The sequence below is a fragment of the Manacus candei genome, unplaced genomic scaffold (genome assembly GCF_025592945.1).
Source record: "Manacus candei isolate 608988 ecotype Guabito, Panama unplaced genomic scaffold, ASM2559294v1 h1tg000067l, whole genome shotgun sequence".
Lineage (NCBI taxonomy): Eukaryota > Metazoa > Chordata > Aves > Passeriformes > Pipridae > Manacus > Manacus candei.
Window position 1 is genome coordinate 10,400,273 of NW_026138115.1, and position 20,204 is coordinate 10,420,476.

The 20,204-nt window shown below is 46.1% G+C and overlaps 1 protein-coding gene across 3 annotated transcripts in view; it reads right to left on the minus strand.

Moving 5' to 3' along the window:
* IFT43 (intraflagellar transport 43) overlaps positions 1 to 14,816 on the minus strand; it is a 43,177-nt gene extending 28,361 nt beyond the window's left edge. The window contains exons 1-3 of one of the 3 annotated variants that reach the window (XM_051806411.1): positions 14,637 to 14,816; positions 14,173 to 14,262; positions 8,312 to 8,341 (exon numbers count right to left, since the gene is read on the minus strand). In XM_051806411.1, coding sequence (XP_051662371.1) covers positions 8,312 to 8,341; positions 14,173 to 14,262; positions 14,637 to 14,696 — 180 coding nt within the window. In that variant the 5' untranslated portion in view covers positions 14,697 to 14,816. The remainder of the gene's footprint in view (positions 1 to 8,311; positions 8,342 to 14,172; positions 14,263 to 14,636) is intronic. The other 2 variants (XM_051806413.1, XM_051806414.1) reach the window with 2 other exon arrangements.
* Between the last annotated feature and the right edge of the window lie 5,388 nt (positions 14,817 to 20,204).

Sequence of the window (20,204 nt, forward strand, 5' to 3'; positions counted from 1 at the left end):
AAGAAAGTGAATGAGTGGGATGACTCCTGAGGATTTTAGACTTCAGAGAGAACTCCGCATGTGTAGTGGAGTCAACCCTGAGTCAAAGCCAAACCACCTCTTGCCACACACGAGGAAGGGGTTGAGCTAGCCCATGATGGCCTGATGGTAGGGGTCTCCCATGTTTATTTCTTGAAGTAGAAGCATTGTTTGTGAGTGTGGGAAATTAGGAGACCCTGCCAGGGGCAGCCGCTGCCTGCTGCAGGGAGGGAGCATGACCCTGCATAGCTCCCTGATAGGAGCAAAAATAGTCATCCTCCAAAAATAAACAGGGAGCAGGAATGAGGCAGGAGCTGCAGTCCCAAAATACCAACTTTCTTCAGCAAAGGGAGCACAGGAGGGCAGAGGGACAGGCAGGGAGCGTGAAATGCAGGAAACAGCCTCCTTATATGGGCTCATCCGTAGGGGACAGAGCTCAGTCGACTGGAATGACCATGTCACAGAATGTGAAGCCTTCAGGGGCCCAAGTGAATGGAGTTTTCTGATCTTTAAATGATTCCCCCAGATTCTTAAGATGCCAAACCAGAGAAGAGGCTACAGTGCCAAAAAAGGAGCATTTTGAATTCAGTTGATCTGGACACACCCAGAGCCCAGGAAAAAGGGGGAAAACACACCACATATGGGTGTGCATGCCCACATAAACATCCCTATTCCCATTACACACACCCCTACCTCAAAAACACACTCCCTCCCACACAGACCCTTCCCATGCAAACAACCCCTCTCTCCTCACACTATCCCTCCAATAGCCAGCAAGCCATGTTTCCAACACACAGCCTCAACTCCTCGCAAAGGTGCACAGAGACACACAAATTGCACCAAAGATCCTGGGCCATAAGGCTGAGGGAAAATGTAGCATTTCCTGGACATTCAAATGCACTTGCAATTTAATTTCCTCCTCATCAAAACTAGCCTTAAGGTCAAAGATATCTCAAGTGGGGCACACCAGATCAGAGGGTGATGAGAATGACTGCTCCAGCCTTTGCACAGGGCATGACTCCATGGCATCTAGGGGTTTGATTCCAATGTCTTGCCAACGTTTTAACGTGTTCCCATTGATCATACACACCAGGCAACCCTGAATGTCTCTCAGGTCCTGACAAACACCTCACACATACCTACAGGTCTTTTATTTCTCTTGCAATAAATCAGGTAATTCTTTCTGAATTGCCTACAGGAGCACTAGCAACAGGAAAGGCAATGTTAACTGTCAGCTGAGGATAAATAGCTTTTCTTTGTTAGTTGCCTGGAAAGTGCTGTAATAAGGTCACATGCCACATGCACTTTTGTCAAGTAAATAAACTTACCTTCATATACTTTCACATTTCCAAAACCTCAGCATAATTTACAACTGAGAATGCAATGTCGTGCATTGCCATAATATGGTACCAGGCAGGGACTCTGCAGCTGCAACCAAGAGCTTGAGGCAGAAAGTGGGACAAATGTCAACCCCTGAGGGATCAGAGCAGAAACAGAGGACCTTGTTCCTCTGTAATGCAGCCAATGTGCTCCTGAACACACCTTTTTGGTGAAAAAGACTGGGGAATTTAAATGATCAGAACTTCTTGGTACCTGCTGTAATACCTTAGGCAAGATTTTTATGTATGTTCCCAAATGCAAAGCTGAGCTATACACCCAAACAGTTTGGTGTTCAAACAGTTGAGATTCCACTGGATCCTGACAACAGTGTTCTCTCTCAGCTCTTGCTGCTCAGTCTGTTTAACAGCATTAATTAATCACTTACTTGCTGTGGTTTGCCTTTCTACTTCAGTTTTATCAGTTATTTATCTCCAGGAGATTTCTTCTACTTTAGTTTCTGCAGATTGCCCCCTTTTTCAAGGAAAATTGCCATGGTCTGAGTTTTTATTTTTTTCTCAGAAACTCGATTCACTGTTTTTGTGATGGCACTTTTCCAGTATTTCTCAGGCCACCCTCCTTACCAACACTTTCATGCTACCTCCATAATCAGTGTTTTATCTCTCCCTTTGAAAAATGACTGGCCTGAATTCCATCTCTCCTGTATTAAAGTAGAAACTCTACCTTCTTCTTTATCTGTAGTCAGGACCTTTCTTATCAGACAGATGCAGAATTCTAATTTGGCTTCCTCATTAAGGCAGAAATTTCCAGGTTACTTGTCAGATCATGTCTGAAGTTTTGAAGGTGCCATTTGGATGTTGCTTCCCTCATGGAAGCAGCTGTCCTGTGTGTCTCTGGATCCCAAAGGTCCAACAAAGTTTCTCTTAGGACCTACCACAATAGAGACAGATTCTGGACATGTTGGGTCCCTCAGTTCTCAGGTGGGTCTGGAAATATGGATTAATTTACCTTCATCAACATGACAACTCCTTTGAAACACTGAGCATTCTGTGCAGGGATGCAGGGACTCAAATGACATTGACAGCATGTAACAGAGGACACACAATTTTTCTATCATGTAATACATCTCTTAAAATCTATAGGATCTATGTTTTCCCAATATACAAACACTGAGAGATTATATACAGATGTCTTGTTTTTATCCAGTATTGACCATGGAGTGGAAAGAAAGTATGGCCAGTCTCAAGGTTCCTCTTCTCCAGCAAGATGCCTGAGGCTCCTCTGACTGAGGAAAAGCAAACCTCAACAAACAGGTCTGATGAATTAGTTTTGACTGCTGCCAATTAAGGAACTGTGAGTCAAATAGCCCCACTGCTTCCAAGCAGCCACGTAACACAATCTGTACTGATCTCAGAGCATATATGATATCAAAAAGGGATCAATTCCCAGATCTATGCAAGCCTGGGCTTTCAGAAAAGAACAACCCATTTCTGCTAGCTCTCTTTATCATGTCCACAGATGGTTCAAATAGTGCATCTGATTTTAATGAATACCATCCAAGGACTTCTGCATGTCTTACTTACCTAGTAGAAAATACTGGATTTCCATTTCATCCACAAACTGTCCTTCTTCATTGTCACTGACTTTCCTTTACTAGAGAAAGTGCTATTGAGCCAGGAAAAGTGCTTCGAATATTCTGTCATCTATCAGAGCAGGTAAAGGAGCAGTTCATATTGTTAAACAGCTATCAAGAATTTCTCCCCTAGAACAGTGGTCAGCTATCTAGTCAGCTTATATGTGCACCTGCGAGGAAATCTGTCACCTCTGTGGCATTTGGCACCTTAACCTGTCTCAGGAGTTACTGCTCTCCCCTGCATGAAAACAGTGCATCAGCACACAACAATTTGATTCTCTGAGCAAGGGGTCACCGACAGAATCTTCTCCCAACCCATAGTTACAGGGAAGTGCCCCTCCAGCCTTTCCAGGCATGAACATCACTCAAACAGTTTGCTACTACCTTGGGCTACATACTGTCAAACATATTTCCATCCACCCCCACCCTTCCTACTATTCTTCTGTTGCCTTCAGGTGGGTCCAGGAGCACTCAAAGAATGAAATATATGTATGGAAAAGGAAAAGTTTTTAATAAAATTATTTTTTATGAGATTGTCCCTAATCCACATCAAGGTTGCCAAACAGGGAGGATACTACTAGAAAGGCTGGGAAACATGGCTGACTAGAAAAGCTATTTCAGAAGATGTCATCAAAAAGCTACAAGATAAGCTCAGAAAGCTGAAAATAACTGCCCTGCTGGCCAGCCACTCGGGGTGCACGGGGCACAGGCAGTGCAAGGCCTTGGGGAGCTCCAGGCCATGCACTGCTGGGGCTCACACTGGGGAAGTTGGCCTAATTAGGGAACAAAAGTTCAGCTGCATTTTTGAGATTCCTCCTGGAGAATCTGGCCAACTTCCAGATGAGAGGTCCCCAGGAACAGGCTGGGAGTCCAGCATTTCTACAAGTAACCAGAAGACCTCTGGAAAAAAAACCCTATGTAATCCCCATATAATGGAAACAGGTAAAAAACCCAGTGCTCCCTTGGATGCTGGTTCCCTTTAGCAGAGGGTGTTTATTAGCACAATGCAAGAATCCAAACAGATGACAGAAACTCTGGGACCTGGAGGGACAAATGGAGCTCAGGACTAACAAGCAAATGGGAGGGCATTCACAATGCACAACAGCTACAGGAATTTTGCCTCAAAGAACACTCCCAGGTTCTCAGAAATGCCAGTTGCTTCAAGAGCTATCTACTGCCAGTCCACCCTACTCCCAGTTGCATGCCTAAGGCAGCAAACTCCTGGCAACGTTCTGTACACAAAATGCAGCTAGCCCCTGGTGAAGGCTCCTCTACAAGCTGAAGATCACAGAGGAAAACAGGATGCTAGAGAAAAACAATGCAGTTGGACTGTAAGGTCTTTGGGAATGGGAAACTTTTGTTCCAGCCACACACCAACACTCTCTAGATCTTACTACAATGCAAACTGTAGATACAGAAGTGGCTATAAGTGACTGCATTACAATTATAACTTCTCAGGTCATGAACTCTCTGAACTAGAGAGGCAGGACAGTGCCTAAACCATTGTGATTATTTTTATACAAATAGGGTCTCCCAATAGGCACCTAGCTGAGTGCAGCCAGCACTGGGCTCCTCGGTCGCACGTTTCTAACTTTCAGGGAACATGGGGAAGAGCACTTAGAGGGTGGCTGCTGCACAGATCCAGATCAGACCAGACCAGACAGTGGAATGAGTTTGGAGCTGTGTGAGGCTAAGAACTGGGTCAGGAAAATACCGCTCTGATTAAAGGCCCTGATCATATCAAGCCCCAGGCCATGTCTACACCACAGGTGCAGACATACCTGCAAGCAGGATTCGTGTGAGTCAGCTCAAGTCTGGAAATGGTCTTGTTTTGGGTCCTTCTGGTAAGCAAGTTGGTACCTCCTCAGGTAGAGTGCAGGTTGCTTCTCATCAGGGGATCTCCGCATCATTCTGCACTATATGACTGGATGCAAATAAACTCACTCGATCAACTCCATGGAACTGGGTAACCTAGCACCATAAGAACACTAATAGCTTTATATTTCAGATACTTATTTTTTTTGATAGTTATTCTTGCAAAAAACATTCACTGAAATCAATTGTTCCTGATATGTTGTCTTAAACTAAAAAGCAACAGCCCATTTTTCTACCCAAATGTTTTAAAAGCACTGGCAACTAAACTACAGGACTTCGTTGCCCCCACTGGAAATGTCACATCTTCAAATCCTCTTTCCAGTCGTTGCCTTAAAGCATGTCATCACTCAAAACACTGAGTGAAGTAGAGCCACAGAGGTCAGCATCCACCTATATAAGAGTCAGAAATCAAGTGCTGTCCCTGTTTTAGTCAATGAAGGACCTTGAGACTACCTACGGCATGTCTGTCAAAGCACAAACAGAGAATGAGGTCCCAGCTGGACTCATTGGGACTGGAACATATGTCTTCCCACTCAAATGTTGTTTCAGTTAGAAAGTCCTTCCCTGTGGCACCAAAATCCTTTCAGTTCCATCTGCAAAGCAGAGCAGCTTCAGGAAAAAGGACTGAGAGCCTTCTCTGACCCAGAACAGCTCATAGTTTTGTCATTATATATAATATTCTCTATGGAGGTGGGAAACATTACTGGATACATCTTTCTCAGAGGAGGAAGAGGACAATAAAATCAGTGTTTTCCAGCTTAGAAAGGAAATGGCAGGTTTAACCTTTACGTATAAAGTATGCTGTTTCAACACCTAAATGAACACCTCAATCCCTGGAGGTCCCCGAAGGCAAGGAAAGGCCCTACTCCATTTCTGAAGGCTACAAAACACAAGATGGGGATCAGGATCACTCACCAGCAGTGCAGAAACGTGCTCCCAGAGTTCTCAGAACAGGGTCAGAACTCCACAGAGGAACAGCTTCAGACACACTGCAGTTTCCAGCTACTCTTTACCACCCTAATAGATCCACTAGCCCATCCTGAGATTACCTACATATTATGCAGGCACCCAGTAAAAGCTATGGATTTTGCTATGAAGATAAGGCATCTAAACCTGTGGATTCTGTGTTTAGGGAATACCAATACAGTTCTTCTGCATAAAGCTCTAGCCCTCCTTTCAGACAGGGACTAAAGGAAACTAGTGGAGAGACTTCTAAAAGGCCCCAGAGCAAATCCATGGCAAAGCCAGGAAAAGAACCCAGCAAAATCTTGGCTCACAGCCATGTTCATACTCCTCATGCCTATTCTGCCTCTGCAAATTAACTGAAATATTAGGATACACCCTGTATTATACCATTGATCAGCCTTACAGCCTTTGGCTAAGTGTCCCAGGCAGCCTTGGAAGGTGCAGCCAAACGAGTGATTCAACTGCAAAAATTCAGATCCAAGATGAGTGGTTTGCCAGGGGATGCAAAACAAGTTTCAGAGCAGTCAGATGGCTGGAGGGCAGAACTTCAGCAGGTACATTCACATCAATGGCCCAGATGTGGCTGTTTGCTGGTATTCACGCAGCCACAAAGTTATCTTCAGCACAGCAAGAGGAAAGGGACCAAATCCAGGAAGAGTTCAGATTGTAACACTCAGCATAGCCCAAAGGGAGTTCAGAGAAGGGTTATATGAGCCATCAGGGGGACGAAGGAGCCAACTTCGGACAAATGATTCAAGAAGCCAAGTATTTCAGCTTGGCCAGGCAATGACTAAGGGAGGGATATACTGCAACAAGATTTGGATCATACTTTATAATATAAAGTTCCACTAACCATCAGTTTGGAACAGACTTATGATACAATTACCAGAAGTTTGTAAGCATGTAGTATTGTAAATTACAAGCAGCTTACTGATCAGTCAGATTTCTCAACACTCAGTTAACTGTTTTATACCTTCTACAGGTTTTTACAAATAGAAAAATACTATAACGTAAGACTGTGATGGTTAAGAGCATAAGCCTGAATAAAGGACAGGGGAATTATCCAAACAAGAGGGGTTTCAAAGCAGGGATCCCTTCATACTAAGGAAAATCTCCTTGCCAGGCACCATTGCATAACAATTGCAACAACAATTGCTCATGTGGAAGAGTCACATCAGTTTAGTTATTTTAATGAAATTTAGCAGCCAGGAGCAAGAAGGCGCCTGTGGCATGTGACCAGTCAGCATTCAACAGCAGACTTTGGGAATCAATGACTTAGGGCACTCTATGGAGGTGGAATTAGTTCCAGTGAAATGACTGTAAGGACTGGTTCCAGCGAGGGGGGGAGGAAATTATATCAATTATCAGGAAAAATTTCTCTTAGGCAACCAGTCCCCAAAACTATACCCATCAGTGGGAGGTCTCTTTGCCTGATAAATGGAAAAGTGCTCTGGGCATAGTCCTGAACCATCCATTACTGCCAAATAAACCCAGTGGATCTTTCCCACAATATCATCTCTTACACTACCAAGAGAAAACTGAGATAATTTGAATAGTCTTGACTCCTTGTGATGACTATACCCTTCTGAGGCCAGAATTAATGAGATGGGTGATACAGGTTTCTTTTCTGGGCTTTAAATTTCACAAATGAATCTACTATGCTATCCATACTGGGGCGGTGCTTCAGCAGGAGGAATTAAAGAGTACAGAAGAGGGTGATTTAATTGTCTGACATATACAGAGAGTAACTCAAGGCAGGAAAAATTAGGCAACACCCATTCCACCATTATGAAGAGTGCAAGGCCCAAAGACTTTAACAGAAACAGGTAGAAGTTCTCAGGTTGATCTGAACAGCATCTAATGCTAAATGAATGCTGAGATGTATTTTAGCTTTGCTGCAGGATGAGAAAGGATATGTGTATTCCTTCTCCCTGTATAAAAGGAGCCTGGTAAGAAGCATTATGACATCCTATTAACTACACATACTGGCATTCCAAACCTGGCACAATAAAAGGAAGACTTGTAGAAAATACAAAGGCATACATCCTTGTTACTACTGGCTGGCCTTCTCCTCTGGGACACCAGCAAGACTTCATCATCCCTGAAGACAAGTTTTCATGTTATGGGAGCAACCTAACCGTACTGGACAGCAACTTAGGCTCAGTCAGGTTTTGTATTCTATTAACTAATTGCTGCCCTGACTATTAAATGAAAATAGAGCATCTTTCCAGTGGCCACATATACATCTGTGACCTCAAAACAAGATGCAGTAGCTGATAAAAGTAGCTGTTACAAAGATAATTAAAACCTCTCAGCAACAGGAAAAGAGGGTGCAGGAAAGGCACTGCATCTGAGGCAAACTTTGTCTTATTCTCCAATACTAGAGTACCTTTTTAAGGTAGTCTCCAGACACATAATACGTTAGTCCTACTAGTCCCCTTCAGAGGAGCCAGCATCTACCTAGAAAGCCTCTAGTCTTACATGGTCAACCTTTTCCTCAGAGTCTTCATCCTAGAAGGATCAGGAGGGAAAAAGAAAGAAAGAAGTTAAAAGGAAGCACTATGGAAGCCTGCACAAAAAGCTTGAAGAGCGACATTTCTGGCTTTCTTGCAGTACATGCTTTGCAACCTTATTCACAAAATTAATCCCACCATTGTACCATTTTATATCCAGTCATTTATGCATAAACCAACTGTGATACTTAAAGCAGGAATGTTTGACTGCAATGGCAGGAAGGTCTGACAGTAGCAGACCTTGAAAAGAAACATGAGCAAGAAGAGAACAGACTTAGTTCATTCTCCCTATAGAATGAAAAATCCCAAATTATTCAAGTGTGTAGGATGCCTGAAAGATTTGTATGGATAGTCACTCCAGCCATGCCAGAGACCAGAAATTATGCTGGACCAGTCATACTAGGGGTTATATACTGTAGTAGGCTGCAGCCTTTTTCAGGACCTACTATTTCTCAAGACAACCTCAGATCCTCCCCTGAGAGCAGGAGCTGTAGCAGTTAGCATAAGACAGGCATAGCTGAGAACAGTGTTTGCTTTAGCAGATGATGTTTAGCTAACACTGTAGTATAGGGGAGTAGCTTGGTTGTGGGGTAGATGAGTAACTCAAGGAAAGCAGCCTAGATGAGTAACTCAAGGAAAGCAGCCTGTTAATCACTGTGAAAGTTGCAAACTGGCTGAGAACCTTTCAGATGAGCAGACTATCAGCACCACCAGTGGCAAAAACCGCTGTTGTCAGACACCAAATGCAAGGAGGCAATTAAGAACCCCGTAAGCTCTATGCTATTCTAGAAATCACAGTGTTCAGAATCACCAAGGGAGAGAATCTAGGGTATCCTAGATTGACCTATGACCCTGCACCAGGCATACACATAGGACAGCTGGAAAAACGCCACTAACCCACATGACTTTTCTTCTGGACTGCCTCATCTCTCCTGTGGAACACAGAAGCCATGTGGTTCATCAATTGCAAATCTCTGACTAAAGTGGTTTGGTATCTGAGTTCACTTACTGTCTGTCTTGTCATCTGTTCTTATAGTCTTACTAGGACAAGAGCAGAGGGAGGCTACATGCAGGTTAGGACAGCTGGAGCACAAAAGTATCCATATCAATGAGCAGCACAAATGAGATCGGATTTGCCCAACTGGTAAAAACCTGTTGGAAGTGTGTATCTATCAGCCAGGGACTCACTTGATCCCACATCCAAAAGCAGAAAGGCCTCTGTGGGGCCCAACATGATCTAAGCTTCTCTGGATATACAGAGTCCGAGTGGTCTAAGACTTGCTCTAGCACAGAAGAAAATCCAGCTGGACAACACATGTTGGAAAAGCATTTAAATAACTACTTTGAGCAATCTTCCACGTGGATTTCACCCTCAGCAATTCATTTTTTGTCTTGTTTATTCATTTGGGTTAGATAATGGAATCCTATGTAAAAGATGCCTGGATATCAGCCTAAAGAATCACTGCCAGGAGTGTTTGTAAACTGGGTGGTAGAAGTCCAGACAGCTGCTTTGCAAAATTCACCTGTGGGAACATCCTTCCAATGTACAGTGGAGATGGCCCAAGCTTTTGTCTGTCCACATGAATGTACCCTGATTAAGGTATTTTTTACAGCATAGAAATGCTCACTTTTTAACTATCACCCAAGGACCACAGCTACATAGGCAAGCTCACAAATGCCAGGTCAGATAACAAGAGAAAAACATACTTTCAGAATTGAAAGTACAGAGCCTCTTCCCAGGCTGTGGTGAAACATGGGGAAGAGAACCAGCAGGGAACTTGATTTGTGGGAAAACCCTGATCTAAAGTGACCTTGTCGTATCTGTGTGGAGATGCTCTCGACACAGTCTGGAAAACCCTCATCCTGGAGGCTGATATATTGCATATTAAAGTAGTCTCCACTCAAAGGATCTACAAAGTGCCACCAGAGACACGCTGGCAAAATCATATTGAGGTTGTAAGAGGAAGAAACCAAGGGACTCGTGAACAAGATCCCAAGGGAATCCTGTCACCATGGGACGAAGAGAAAACAGACTGTGGAAGCTGGATAACATTACAATATTTCTGCATACAGATTTCTTATGGAACAACAAATAGTTCACTCTCATTGAGATAAGACACAGAAAAGGAAAAGTTTGCTGATATATTTTTAAAAAAGGCTTTTCCACTCAGTTTTCCAAATCAATCTCATTGAGAGCTCCAAACCTGGCCAAACATCTTCTTCTGGTGGATGTCATCAGGCATTCAGGCTTTTGGGTGCAGTGATGTTAGAGCCAGGAAATAGGTTTGACTTTCATTCTACAGAAGTGTGCAGAAGTCCTGTTAGGATGGGCTAGCAAAGATCTTCAACAGATCTCATTATATGATCTGTCTCTCCCATTATACAAATAACATGACCAGCTTGAGTTTCTCCCATTTTGTCAAAAACTTGATACCATCAGAATGAGTAAATGTAACACATCAAGTCAGAGGATGGGTAAGGCCTCTGTCCCTCTGAAAATGAATGTTTGAAATCTGGAGTTCTGGCATGCAGCTAGCAGATTTATCTCTAGGAATTCCCACTTGAAGCATATTCCCCTGGGTGCGCAAGAAGTGCCTGTCAATTTGCCAAGGAGCTCTGAAGGCAAGGTACATGCACAGCCTTTGCTGCAGGAGGATGCATCAATTACAGCAAATAATCATGTTCCTTCTTGCCTCGCGAAATAATACATAGCAGCAGTGTTGTTAGTACTTGTACTTCTGAAAAGGCAGGAATGCTCTGCATGTCAGATGGCAGACTGTGAGCTTTGTGACCTTTTGTGAGCCCCTTCAGGAGACAGAGGTCTACATTTGAAGATAATGCAGGTACTTCCACACAGGAATGGGAATTGCCAAATAAAGACCTGGGCAGAGGAATTACAGATTTGCTGCTATAGTTAAGAATATTATTGTGGGAGATACATACACATAACAGGCGCTGAAAAGATACTGAGATATCAGACTGTCTTCATAGAGCTCGAGGGAAGTATATTGGGCTACAAGGCACAAGACATTAGAGTTGGGCCCAGAGAAGGGAGTTTTAACAACGCATTTGTGAGCAAAGACACACAGTTTGGAGTCTCTTTTGGAAGGGGGAGCCCAGGTCAAGGAGAGATCAGCAGTAACCTGATAAGATCTATGCTCCAAGTCAGATGATTTGCCTATTGACTTCAAAACAAAGATCTTTTTAACTACATTAATTGTTCCCCCTCAAAGTGAATTTCATTATAATAAGTCCAAATGTTGAAACATGGATAGACAGGTACTTTTTGCTTCCTTCAAGCAAGCTGGTCTGCCTGGAAAAGACTTCCTGGATGTTTCCCAGTGTCATGAGAAGACCAAAACAATAGCACAAACGGTATGTTCATACCAGAAATTTGAGCTGGGGGGAAACTGAGTGGATTGGCATGGAACTAAAAAAGAAAGAGTCAAAATGAATTAAACCATTTTTAAAACCCTGAGGAACCTTTATAGGTAGAATCACCATCCTGAATGCGAAACTGAAGTTGTGAATATGGCAAAGGTTAAAGACAAACCCCTTTGTCTTCAAAATCAGTAATAAGAATAAAACCTCTTATGCTGAAATTAATTACAAGAGGCCTACTCCACTACTGCCAGTTCCAAAAAAAAAAGGACTGTTTTTTAATTTGCATTTCTTTTGGGAAGACTCCTTGAAGAGATTTCAAGATGACCAGATGGCTGAGTGAGACATCCATTGTAACAGCTGACCCCACCACTTAAAAGCAAGCCAAGGTCAAGCTTCCAGAAAAGTAAAAGGTGATTTCCAATCTACAGTGAAGGAAAAAACAATATTAGTTCTATTAAATGCTCACTTTGGTATCAAATATGGTCATGTATGAAAAGCCTCCAATTCCTGAGCAAAGGAAAAGCTGACGATTATTTAGAGTGGATTTTGTCTCTCCTCCAGTAGCTCCAAGGTTTTCAATTAACAGAAACATTTAGCAACAAAGACCTGTCTGAAGAGAAACTATTGACACAAACAATTCTTCCTGGTGGTTCAGATCCAGTAATAACATATTTGAATGTTGTAAGGCGTGGAAGGCCTCACCCTTCTGCTGCTGAAAAGCCAAACCGAACACTGTAACTATTTCTTAGTCCTTTCCAGGGGTGCCCAAGGACTGGAGTCCCTATGATCTTTTCCCAGCTGTTACAATGACTGTGATGAGACACACCAAGCGCAACTGCAGTAACTTACAGTCAATCAGCTGTACCCTTACATAACACCCCAGTCTCTTTCAAACCAGGGAATCAGCCTATGAACTAGGACGGCCAGTGCCAGTAAGAGAACAATCTGACAGTGAGCCACCCTAATCTGGAGGCCAACCAATGATTACACCCCCTTAAATGACCATCTGGTTTCTTTAAGACTGTTTTTGCCCACGAGGCCCATGGTTATTTCTATTTCTTAAATTACATCTTCTCCATATTCCCTCCATCCTAAATGCCTACAGCACATCTGAGGAGGGGAGAATGCATAGGTGGGACATGATTCTCCATTATGTCTACTAAAAGAAAAGAGCATACTTTCTCCAGAAGAAAAAGCCTGCTCTATGAGGCATTATTGTAAGCTAAGCCATTAAAGTGTATTTTCAACAGCATCCCAGGGTCTCGAAGGAATTATTCCCCCTCAGCAAACCATTTCATCACAGATGGCTGGGACACAACTACTCAGTGTAAATGGAAAGTTTTGTCACAGCACGGACGATCAGGGAGTAGCCAATTCCAAGGCAGAAGGCCCTAGGGCTCTGAGCAGAGCAGCTTGAAGCACACTTGGAGCCAAGGTGGCTGGCAGGACAAAATGGGTTTGAAATTTAAAGAAGCCAAGAATATGGTATGCTGGAGACTATGACTGGCACTGCAAAAAGTTAAGCATCACCTCATTTAAACAAATATCACTGTTGTCAATAAGGTGGAACTCTGATGACACTTTTGTCCATTTGAAAATATCAAGGAGCAAAATCTCTATGTCATTTCTTGAGAAGTGCTCCTTCCAGCTGGAGAGGCCTGTGGAGAAGCCATGCTAACATCCAAGAGCAAAATTCCAGGTAGAATTTGAGCATTCTGCAGCACTAAGCAAGAAAGTGAATAGAAACAGTTCTCATATTTCTGGATACAAGAGGATGTTGCCTCACTCTCCTGAGAAAGAGGGGTTCCAGACCCCCTTCTACCATTTGAAGATGTACTGATAGAACAGATTCTGAACAAACGTTTTCCTCCAAAGAGAAGCGGAAACTGAGTTTGCACATTATTACCCACAAGACAAAGTCTCAGATGCTGCAAAGCTGGCTCCTAGCATGACCTTTGTAGCCTGTGCACGGAGGAAAGGAAAAAGAGCATCACTACACAAACTTTATAGTGGCCACATCAGATACTGTACTCTGCCTCTAGCAAAAGCAAAGCACAAAAGTAAGGCATCTGTTTACCTGTACTCTGTCTTGCTTCCACAGATGGTGGCAAAACTGGTCACAAAATGATATGCCTGCTCATATTTTAATTCTGGGAATCAAAATATTGGGAAGGTATGCACGCACAGGAGGGAGAGGGCCCAAGTCCTGTATGATACTACTCTCCATACTTCACACATAAGAGACCATAGCCCTGAATATGGTCCTGTGTGAAAACTACACATCACGCAAAGGGCAACACCAGGAAAGGGACAGGCAGTCACACGGGTCCCAACTCTAAGGACAAGCTTCAAAGGACAGAGCACACCACGCAGGAAAGAAATGAAGATTCCTCCTCTGGAGTCACCAGCAGGATAAATTACAGGTTCTCCTGACAGTACACCCACCTCTCCAAGACAAGCAGACGGGGAATTCTTCCTGATGAGATTTTCATCTGCCAAGAGGTCCTGGCGGGCTCGACGTCCCATCTTTAGTATCTGGAGCACAGGGGGAGATACGAAAGAGCGGAGGGCACAGGGTTACTGATAAAAGCTGTTTCAGAGCAGGGGGTAGAAGGCAAGGCACGGCTGTGCCGTCGCGCCATGCCCCGCAGCGAGGCGCGGTGCCCTCATATGTGGCGCAAAGGCATCACAGTCGCAGGTGTTCACCCCGCGGCCGCCTCCTGGCCCAGCGCCAGGCGCTGCTCGGACCCGGCGGCCGGCGCACGGCAGCCACACCGGGCGGGCGGACTCCGGGGGCGGCCCACGCCGCCTCCCCGCCGGGTGCCCTCCCGGCCCCGCGCCCGTCCCGGACCGCGCCTAAAGGCCCCGCGCCGCGCTCGGAGAGGCCGGGCCTTCCCGGGCCCGCTCACCCCGGCGACGCCCCCCCGTCGCGGCGCCTCCGCTCGCTCCGGCTCAGCCTCAGCCTCCATCCGCCGCCGCCGCCGGTGCTTCCGGCGCACAGCCCGCCCCGCCACCCGGCGACCGCGGCCCGGCAGAGACAGCCGGCACTGAACTGCCCGCCAGGAGCTCCGGACAGCCACGGCAACATCCAGCGCCCTGGCAATCCTTAAACCTTGGCCTGACCGCCGGTGACGGCAGTGCTGCAATACGTCATGCAGGTGCTCTGTTACCCGGTTTTAATCCCACGTGCAGTGGGGCAGGTCAGGAACAGCCTTCCACTCCGTCTTCTACAGCTTTTTGCCCGTAGACACTTTTTAAGTTCCCACTAAGGCAAATAATCCCAGCCTTGCAGATTTGTCTCCTCACAGAGGCTTCTGCCAAGTCTCCTCATCGCTGGTGATGCTCTTCCCAGTTCTCTCTGGCTCTCTAACACTGCTTTCCAGATGGGGCAGCCGGTCTCCAGAGTGCAAGTGGAAGCAGTCCCAAGGATCAAATATAAGCACAACGATCATTACACACGTGCCTCGCAAGCATGAGTTGTGCAGAGATTTCCACTGAGCTGCATAAAACGTCCCCAGTCTGTTTCTTGACTGGACAGATGTATAGATTAATTGTAAATAGATCTGTTTTTAGCTCCATATGTTAAATAAACATTCAGTTTTCCAGTGCTTTGTCCATTTGCTTATATTTTTTCTGGTATCTCACATTCCTCAGAATCTTCAACCATCCTCATTAATCTAAGTAATTGTCATTCATTTATTCTGCTGCAACAATAAAGAACTGTACCACACCACCAACTACACTGTTAATACTTTGCCATGATGAAAATTGACTGTGTAACCCTAAACTTTTAAGCCTTCCAAGAATACCTATTACTAAAGGCATGAGATTTCACTCCCTACCTGCTTAGCTTTAGTAGCAGCTCATGGTTTGGCTGAGGAACTTTCAGAAGTCTAAATAAATTGTATCAAATAATTCTCCTTTTTTCCGTTCCTTACTGACATGTTCAAGTTGTGCTGTGATGATCTAAGGACTAAGTGAAACAAGATTTGTGGGCAGAGGTAATAACTTTTTATTAGACCAACTGATATGGCTGGAAAAAACATACAAGAAGTGTTTCTGTGCCTGAAAGCTTGTGTGTTTTTTCCAGCTATATCAATTGGCCTAATAAAAGATATTATCTCTCTTTACAAACCTTGACATGTTTAAGGAATTCGGTAAGTGAGACATGATTTTCCTTTTTTGAAGCCAGGCTCATTGGGCTTTGTGAAATTATGATCTTCCAGATACTTTGTGCTTCTGTTTTAATTACAGATTCAAATATTCATGAAGTATAGAGGGCAGTTTTCACCTAGCCCATGCTTCACCACCAGGGCCACGGGAATATGGCCCTGCATTTCCCAGTTCCCACCCACTCCTACAAAGAGCTGCTGCAACAATGCAGCTACACAGATGCCAGGAGACAGAGGGGACTGTGGCTCTGGGGTTACAGTAACCACTGCAGGATGTCCAAGTACAGGCATACACTTACAGCTGACCTTGATCAGAAAAACAGCATCCCAAGAGGAGCATGATAGCACCCAGAGCAATGTCTGCTAAAGCTGGAGGGCATCCCTGAGGTGGGAATCCTTGGGTAGGAGTGCACTGCCAGCATTGTGGCCCCAGACAGGTAGCTGGCAGTGTGTTCCTACTGGAGGCAGCGTAAAGACAGTACCCGGGGCCATCCTGGACAGGTAGATCATGAAGCAGCAGGAACAGCAGGTTCACCTGTTTGGAACTGCCCCCCCTCTCCAAGCTCCATCTCACAATTCCTCCAGGTCCTCATCCCAGACACCATCCCACATCCACTTCCCAGCTCCCCTCAAGACACTCTGTGTGCTGCTTGCTGCCCACCCCAGGGACAGAAGTCTCAGGCAAATAGAGGAAGGGCACAGTCCATGTGCAGGAAAGAAAACATTTAAGCACTTGGGGAATTGAGCCTTGCCTCAGAACTTTGACTTCTGAATTAAGAGATTCTCAATAGGAGAAAAGAGCAGATGTGTAGAAAGAATGAAACCCAAAATCTGTCCTGCCTTGAGTCCCTCCGGACTCAGTTTATTGAAATGGGGTTTGTTACCCACCCTGACACAGTTCTGCCTGCTTAGGGAGGGCAATGGGGATAAAGGAGTTTTCATCCATTGTTTCGTGTTGTGGCTAAAATAGATCTTGCTTGCTTTAAGCATTGGGGTCACCTTTTCTGAATAATTTAATTCTCCTCTGTCCTACTCGTGAAACCACAGGCATCATTTGACCTTGGGCCTAGAGCAGCTCCACTCAACCTACTGAGAAGGAGCCAGGTAGCAGGACAAACGTCTGGTGCTGCTGTGATTATCCAAAGCCATTTTTTGTGCTTGCTTCCTGTCCAGTTCAAGCCTGTGGTGCCAGGGTTTCTCTTTCCCAGTGTAGAGTTCCAGGTATATTCTCAGGTCTCAGTCTGCCTTACTTGTTCAGTTTTGCTCTCACTATAAATCACACTGCTGCCACCCCCTCTCATCTGAACAGCAAGTAAGAACTACACAAGCATTCCTTTCACGGACAAGTTCTTACATCTAAGCATGGACTCTCTCCATCTGGTTTCAACCCAAACCTGATCATGCAGAATAGGACTAACAGAGTCCCCCACTAGCACTGTTTACTGTTGATTACCCCTTGACTGGACAGATGTATGAATAGAGCTTGTGTCTGGTCCTCCTACCCATGAGAAAGCCATGAGAGTCTGGGAAAGCAATCACACTTGAGCACTCCCATATGCTTCTGGTCCTAGACCACCTTTAGAGAGAGGGCACCCATGTGTAGTTAAAGCTGCAGCTATGGTGGAAAGCTGACATGGTAGCACAATGACCACCTTATTCACAGTGGCCAAAGGTTTTGTTAAGTAGCTCCCTGGCAGCAGTAAGATTTATGGGACACAGGGCAATTCCAGTTGCAACAAGTGACACAGTGCTGTGCCTTTCCTCCTCGCCCAATCCTCACATCGGGCAGCCAGCCAGATTCCTGATTTTGACATGGGCCAATTCACTAAAAACAGTAAGCTTCCACTGGGAAGCAAAGTGCTCAGCAAAAACTGTTGCTGTAGGCTGCTCCACACTAGCAGCACACTGGCAGCTCCAAGCATCTCAGTTTGATTTTTCTGCAGTTTTTTCTCCACGTACCTCAAAGGATTTACCTCATTTTTATGGGGTTTTGCAGGAGGGAAATAACTGCAAATATTCTCTTATTTCTGTGGGCTCCAGAACAAAATCTCCTAACAATTGCAAAGTTTCAAACAAGAGGTTCCTCCCTCTGGAAGGGAGGAAGGGGCTTTGACAGGCTTTGACAGGCAGCAAAGGCCCATGCATTTGCCTGTCTTGATCTCCACAGGAACAGATGCTGTTCGGGTTACATCTGCTCCAGCTCAGACTGTCAAACCCCAGCCTGAGTTGCCAGGTGTGAAATATTTCCTATGACACTCACACGTTCAGTAGCCATGTCAGGCTCTCCCTCAGCCTAGCTGGATTCCAGCATGTCCAAGATGTGCAAACTGTTAGTGACTGCTACTTGCAACCACCAGTGTTGGTTCCAGTGAATGTCAGACCACGGAGATTCCACACCTCTCTCATCCCACAGAGCAACACCTGGAGCAGAAAGTGAGTAGTCCACCATACCTACATCTACTAGCACCACACCTATATCTGCTATTATTTCCAAGCAGTAAGTCCCCACTGTCAACTTGTAATAGAAAAATCTGATTGCAGCCATTAACAATATAACCTTACATTTTGTACTATTGCATTCATCCAATTTCTACTGTGTCAGCCTTCGAATTTGCTTACACCCAGTGCTCCCCTGTATTGACAATGCCTCCTAGTTTTGGATAAGCAGCCAATTTCATTAGCACATCCATTTTGGCATGCCAAGATCATTAATAAAACCTGGGCCTGGGACCAGCCTCTGGGGAACTCTCTTAATTTCTTATAATTTCTGTACTTATCTCCATCTTAACTAATAATTCACCATACGGCACCATAGTAAATGGATTACTGAAGTCCAAAGCAATCAGTTCTACTGCATTTAGTGTGACCTCCAACCTAACACAGAGTAGAGGAGGTCCCAGTGCAGAAAAGCATCCAAAATTCATTTCAGAAGTGCCTGGGGAGCTCTAGAAACATCCATCCCAATCTACGTTAAAATACTCCATAGATTGTTAACGTCAGCACTCAGAATTTGCACCTTATTCCAAGTTGTGATTTCCCTGACATCATCTTAGAGCCACTAGATCTTGTTACATCTTTGTCTGCTCCATCAAGGAGCTCAAATTCCTCTTCCCCAAGCAAAGCACAAGCAAACAGTGAGCAGCCCACTGTTTTGTCTTCTCAGAGCTGCAGGGAATGGGCTCAACAGGCATCCAGCACCCCCAGGTGCCCAATGGATTTCCTGTCAACCTCTTCCACACTGTGAGTGAGCCACTGGTCTCTGAGCTGCCAGTACTCTCCCTGCCCCAGGCCCCTGAACATGTAGGCGAGGGAAGGCTCCCTGCAGCTGTGCCTGGTGTTTCCAGATGCACTGTTGCTGGACACCACTGCTTCAGGCACAGGGGTCACATGCGCCTGGAGCCCACCTATCCCAGAGCATGAAGATCCAGGACTTGCTTCCGCAGGGAGTTCTGCCCAGCTCCCACCTAGCCCATAGTCCAGCAGCAGCTGTCACTGCACCACTTTCCCAGCACATCACCAGACCACTGGCAGTGCTTCGAGCGGCTGCCATGGTTGGGAAGGCACAAAGCTGCCACCTGGCTCCAGGAGCCTCGCCGGCTCAGGGGCTGCCCTTCTGCTTGCCCCAGGAGAAGCACTGGGTAGTGGGGCCGGGAGTCCCTGCTCGCCTGGGGCAGGGTCCAGGTGAGGGCAAAAGGGCTCTCGCTCGCTCCAGGGGTTGGGAACACCTCCCTGGTGTTCAGCACAGCGGGCGCGGGCAGGGCATGGAGGAGGAGGCGGGTGTGGCGGGTGGCCGTGGTGAGAACGTGCCCCGGGAGAGGGGCCCGAACAGGCCTGGGTTATGGATCGTGACCCCGGCTGGGGCCGGTGCTGTGTCTCCTGCGTGTGGTCCTGGCCCCCTCCGAGGGCAGCGAGTGCCCGCAGCAGCGCCTTCCGTTCGGCGAGGGCTGCCGTGAAAGGGACCCCCACGGCTCTCTGGCCACCTGCCTTCTGGGCCGCGGGGCATCGCCCTGGCCCTGCCCGCCACCGTCCCTGGGCCCGCGGGGCCACGCACGGCCGCCAGCCCCGCCGCAGCCCCCCATCCGCAGCGTGGCGCCCAGGCCCCGCCGCCCGGCGCCTCCCTCCCTCCCTCCCCCGGAAAGAAACCACATCAGGAAAGTATGCGGGGTATTTTTAGCGGCTTTTAATGCGATTTCGCAGCTGGAACCGGGAGGGGCCTCCCCGCGCCACCCGGACCACCGCGAAGGGCCCGCCCGCCGCTGCCCGCGCCCCCCAGCAGGGGGCGCCCGCGCGCCGTCGTCGGGGCGG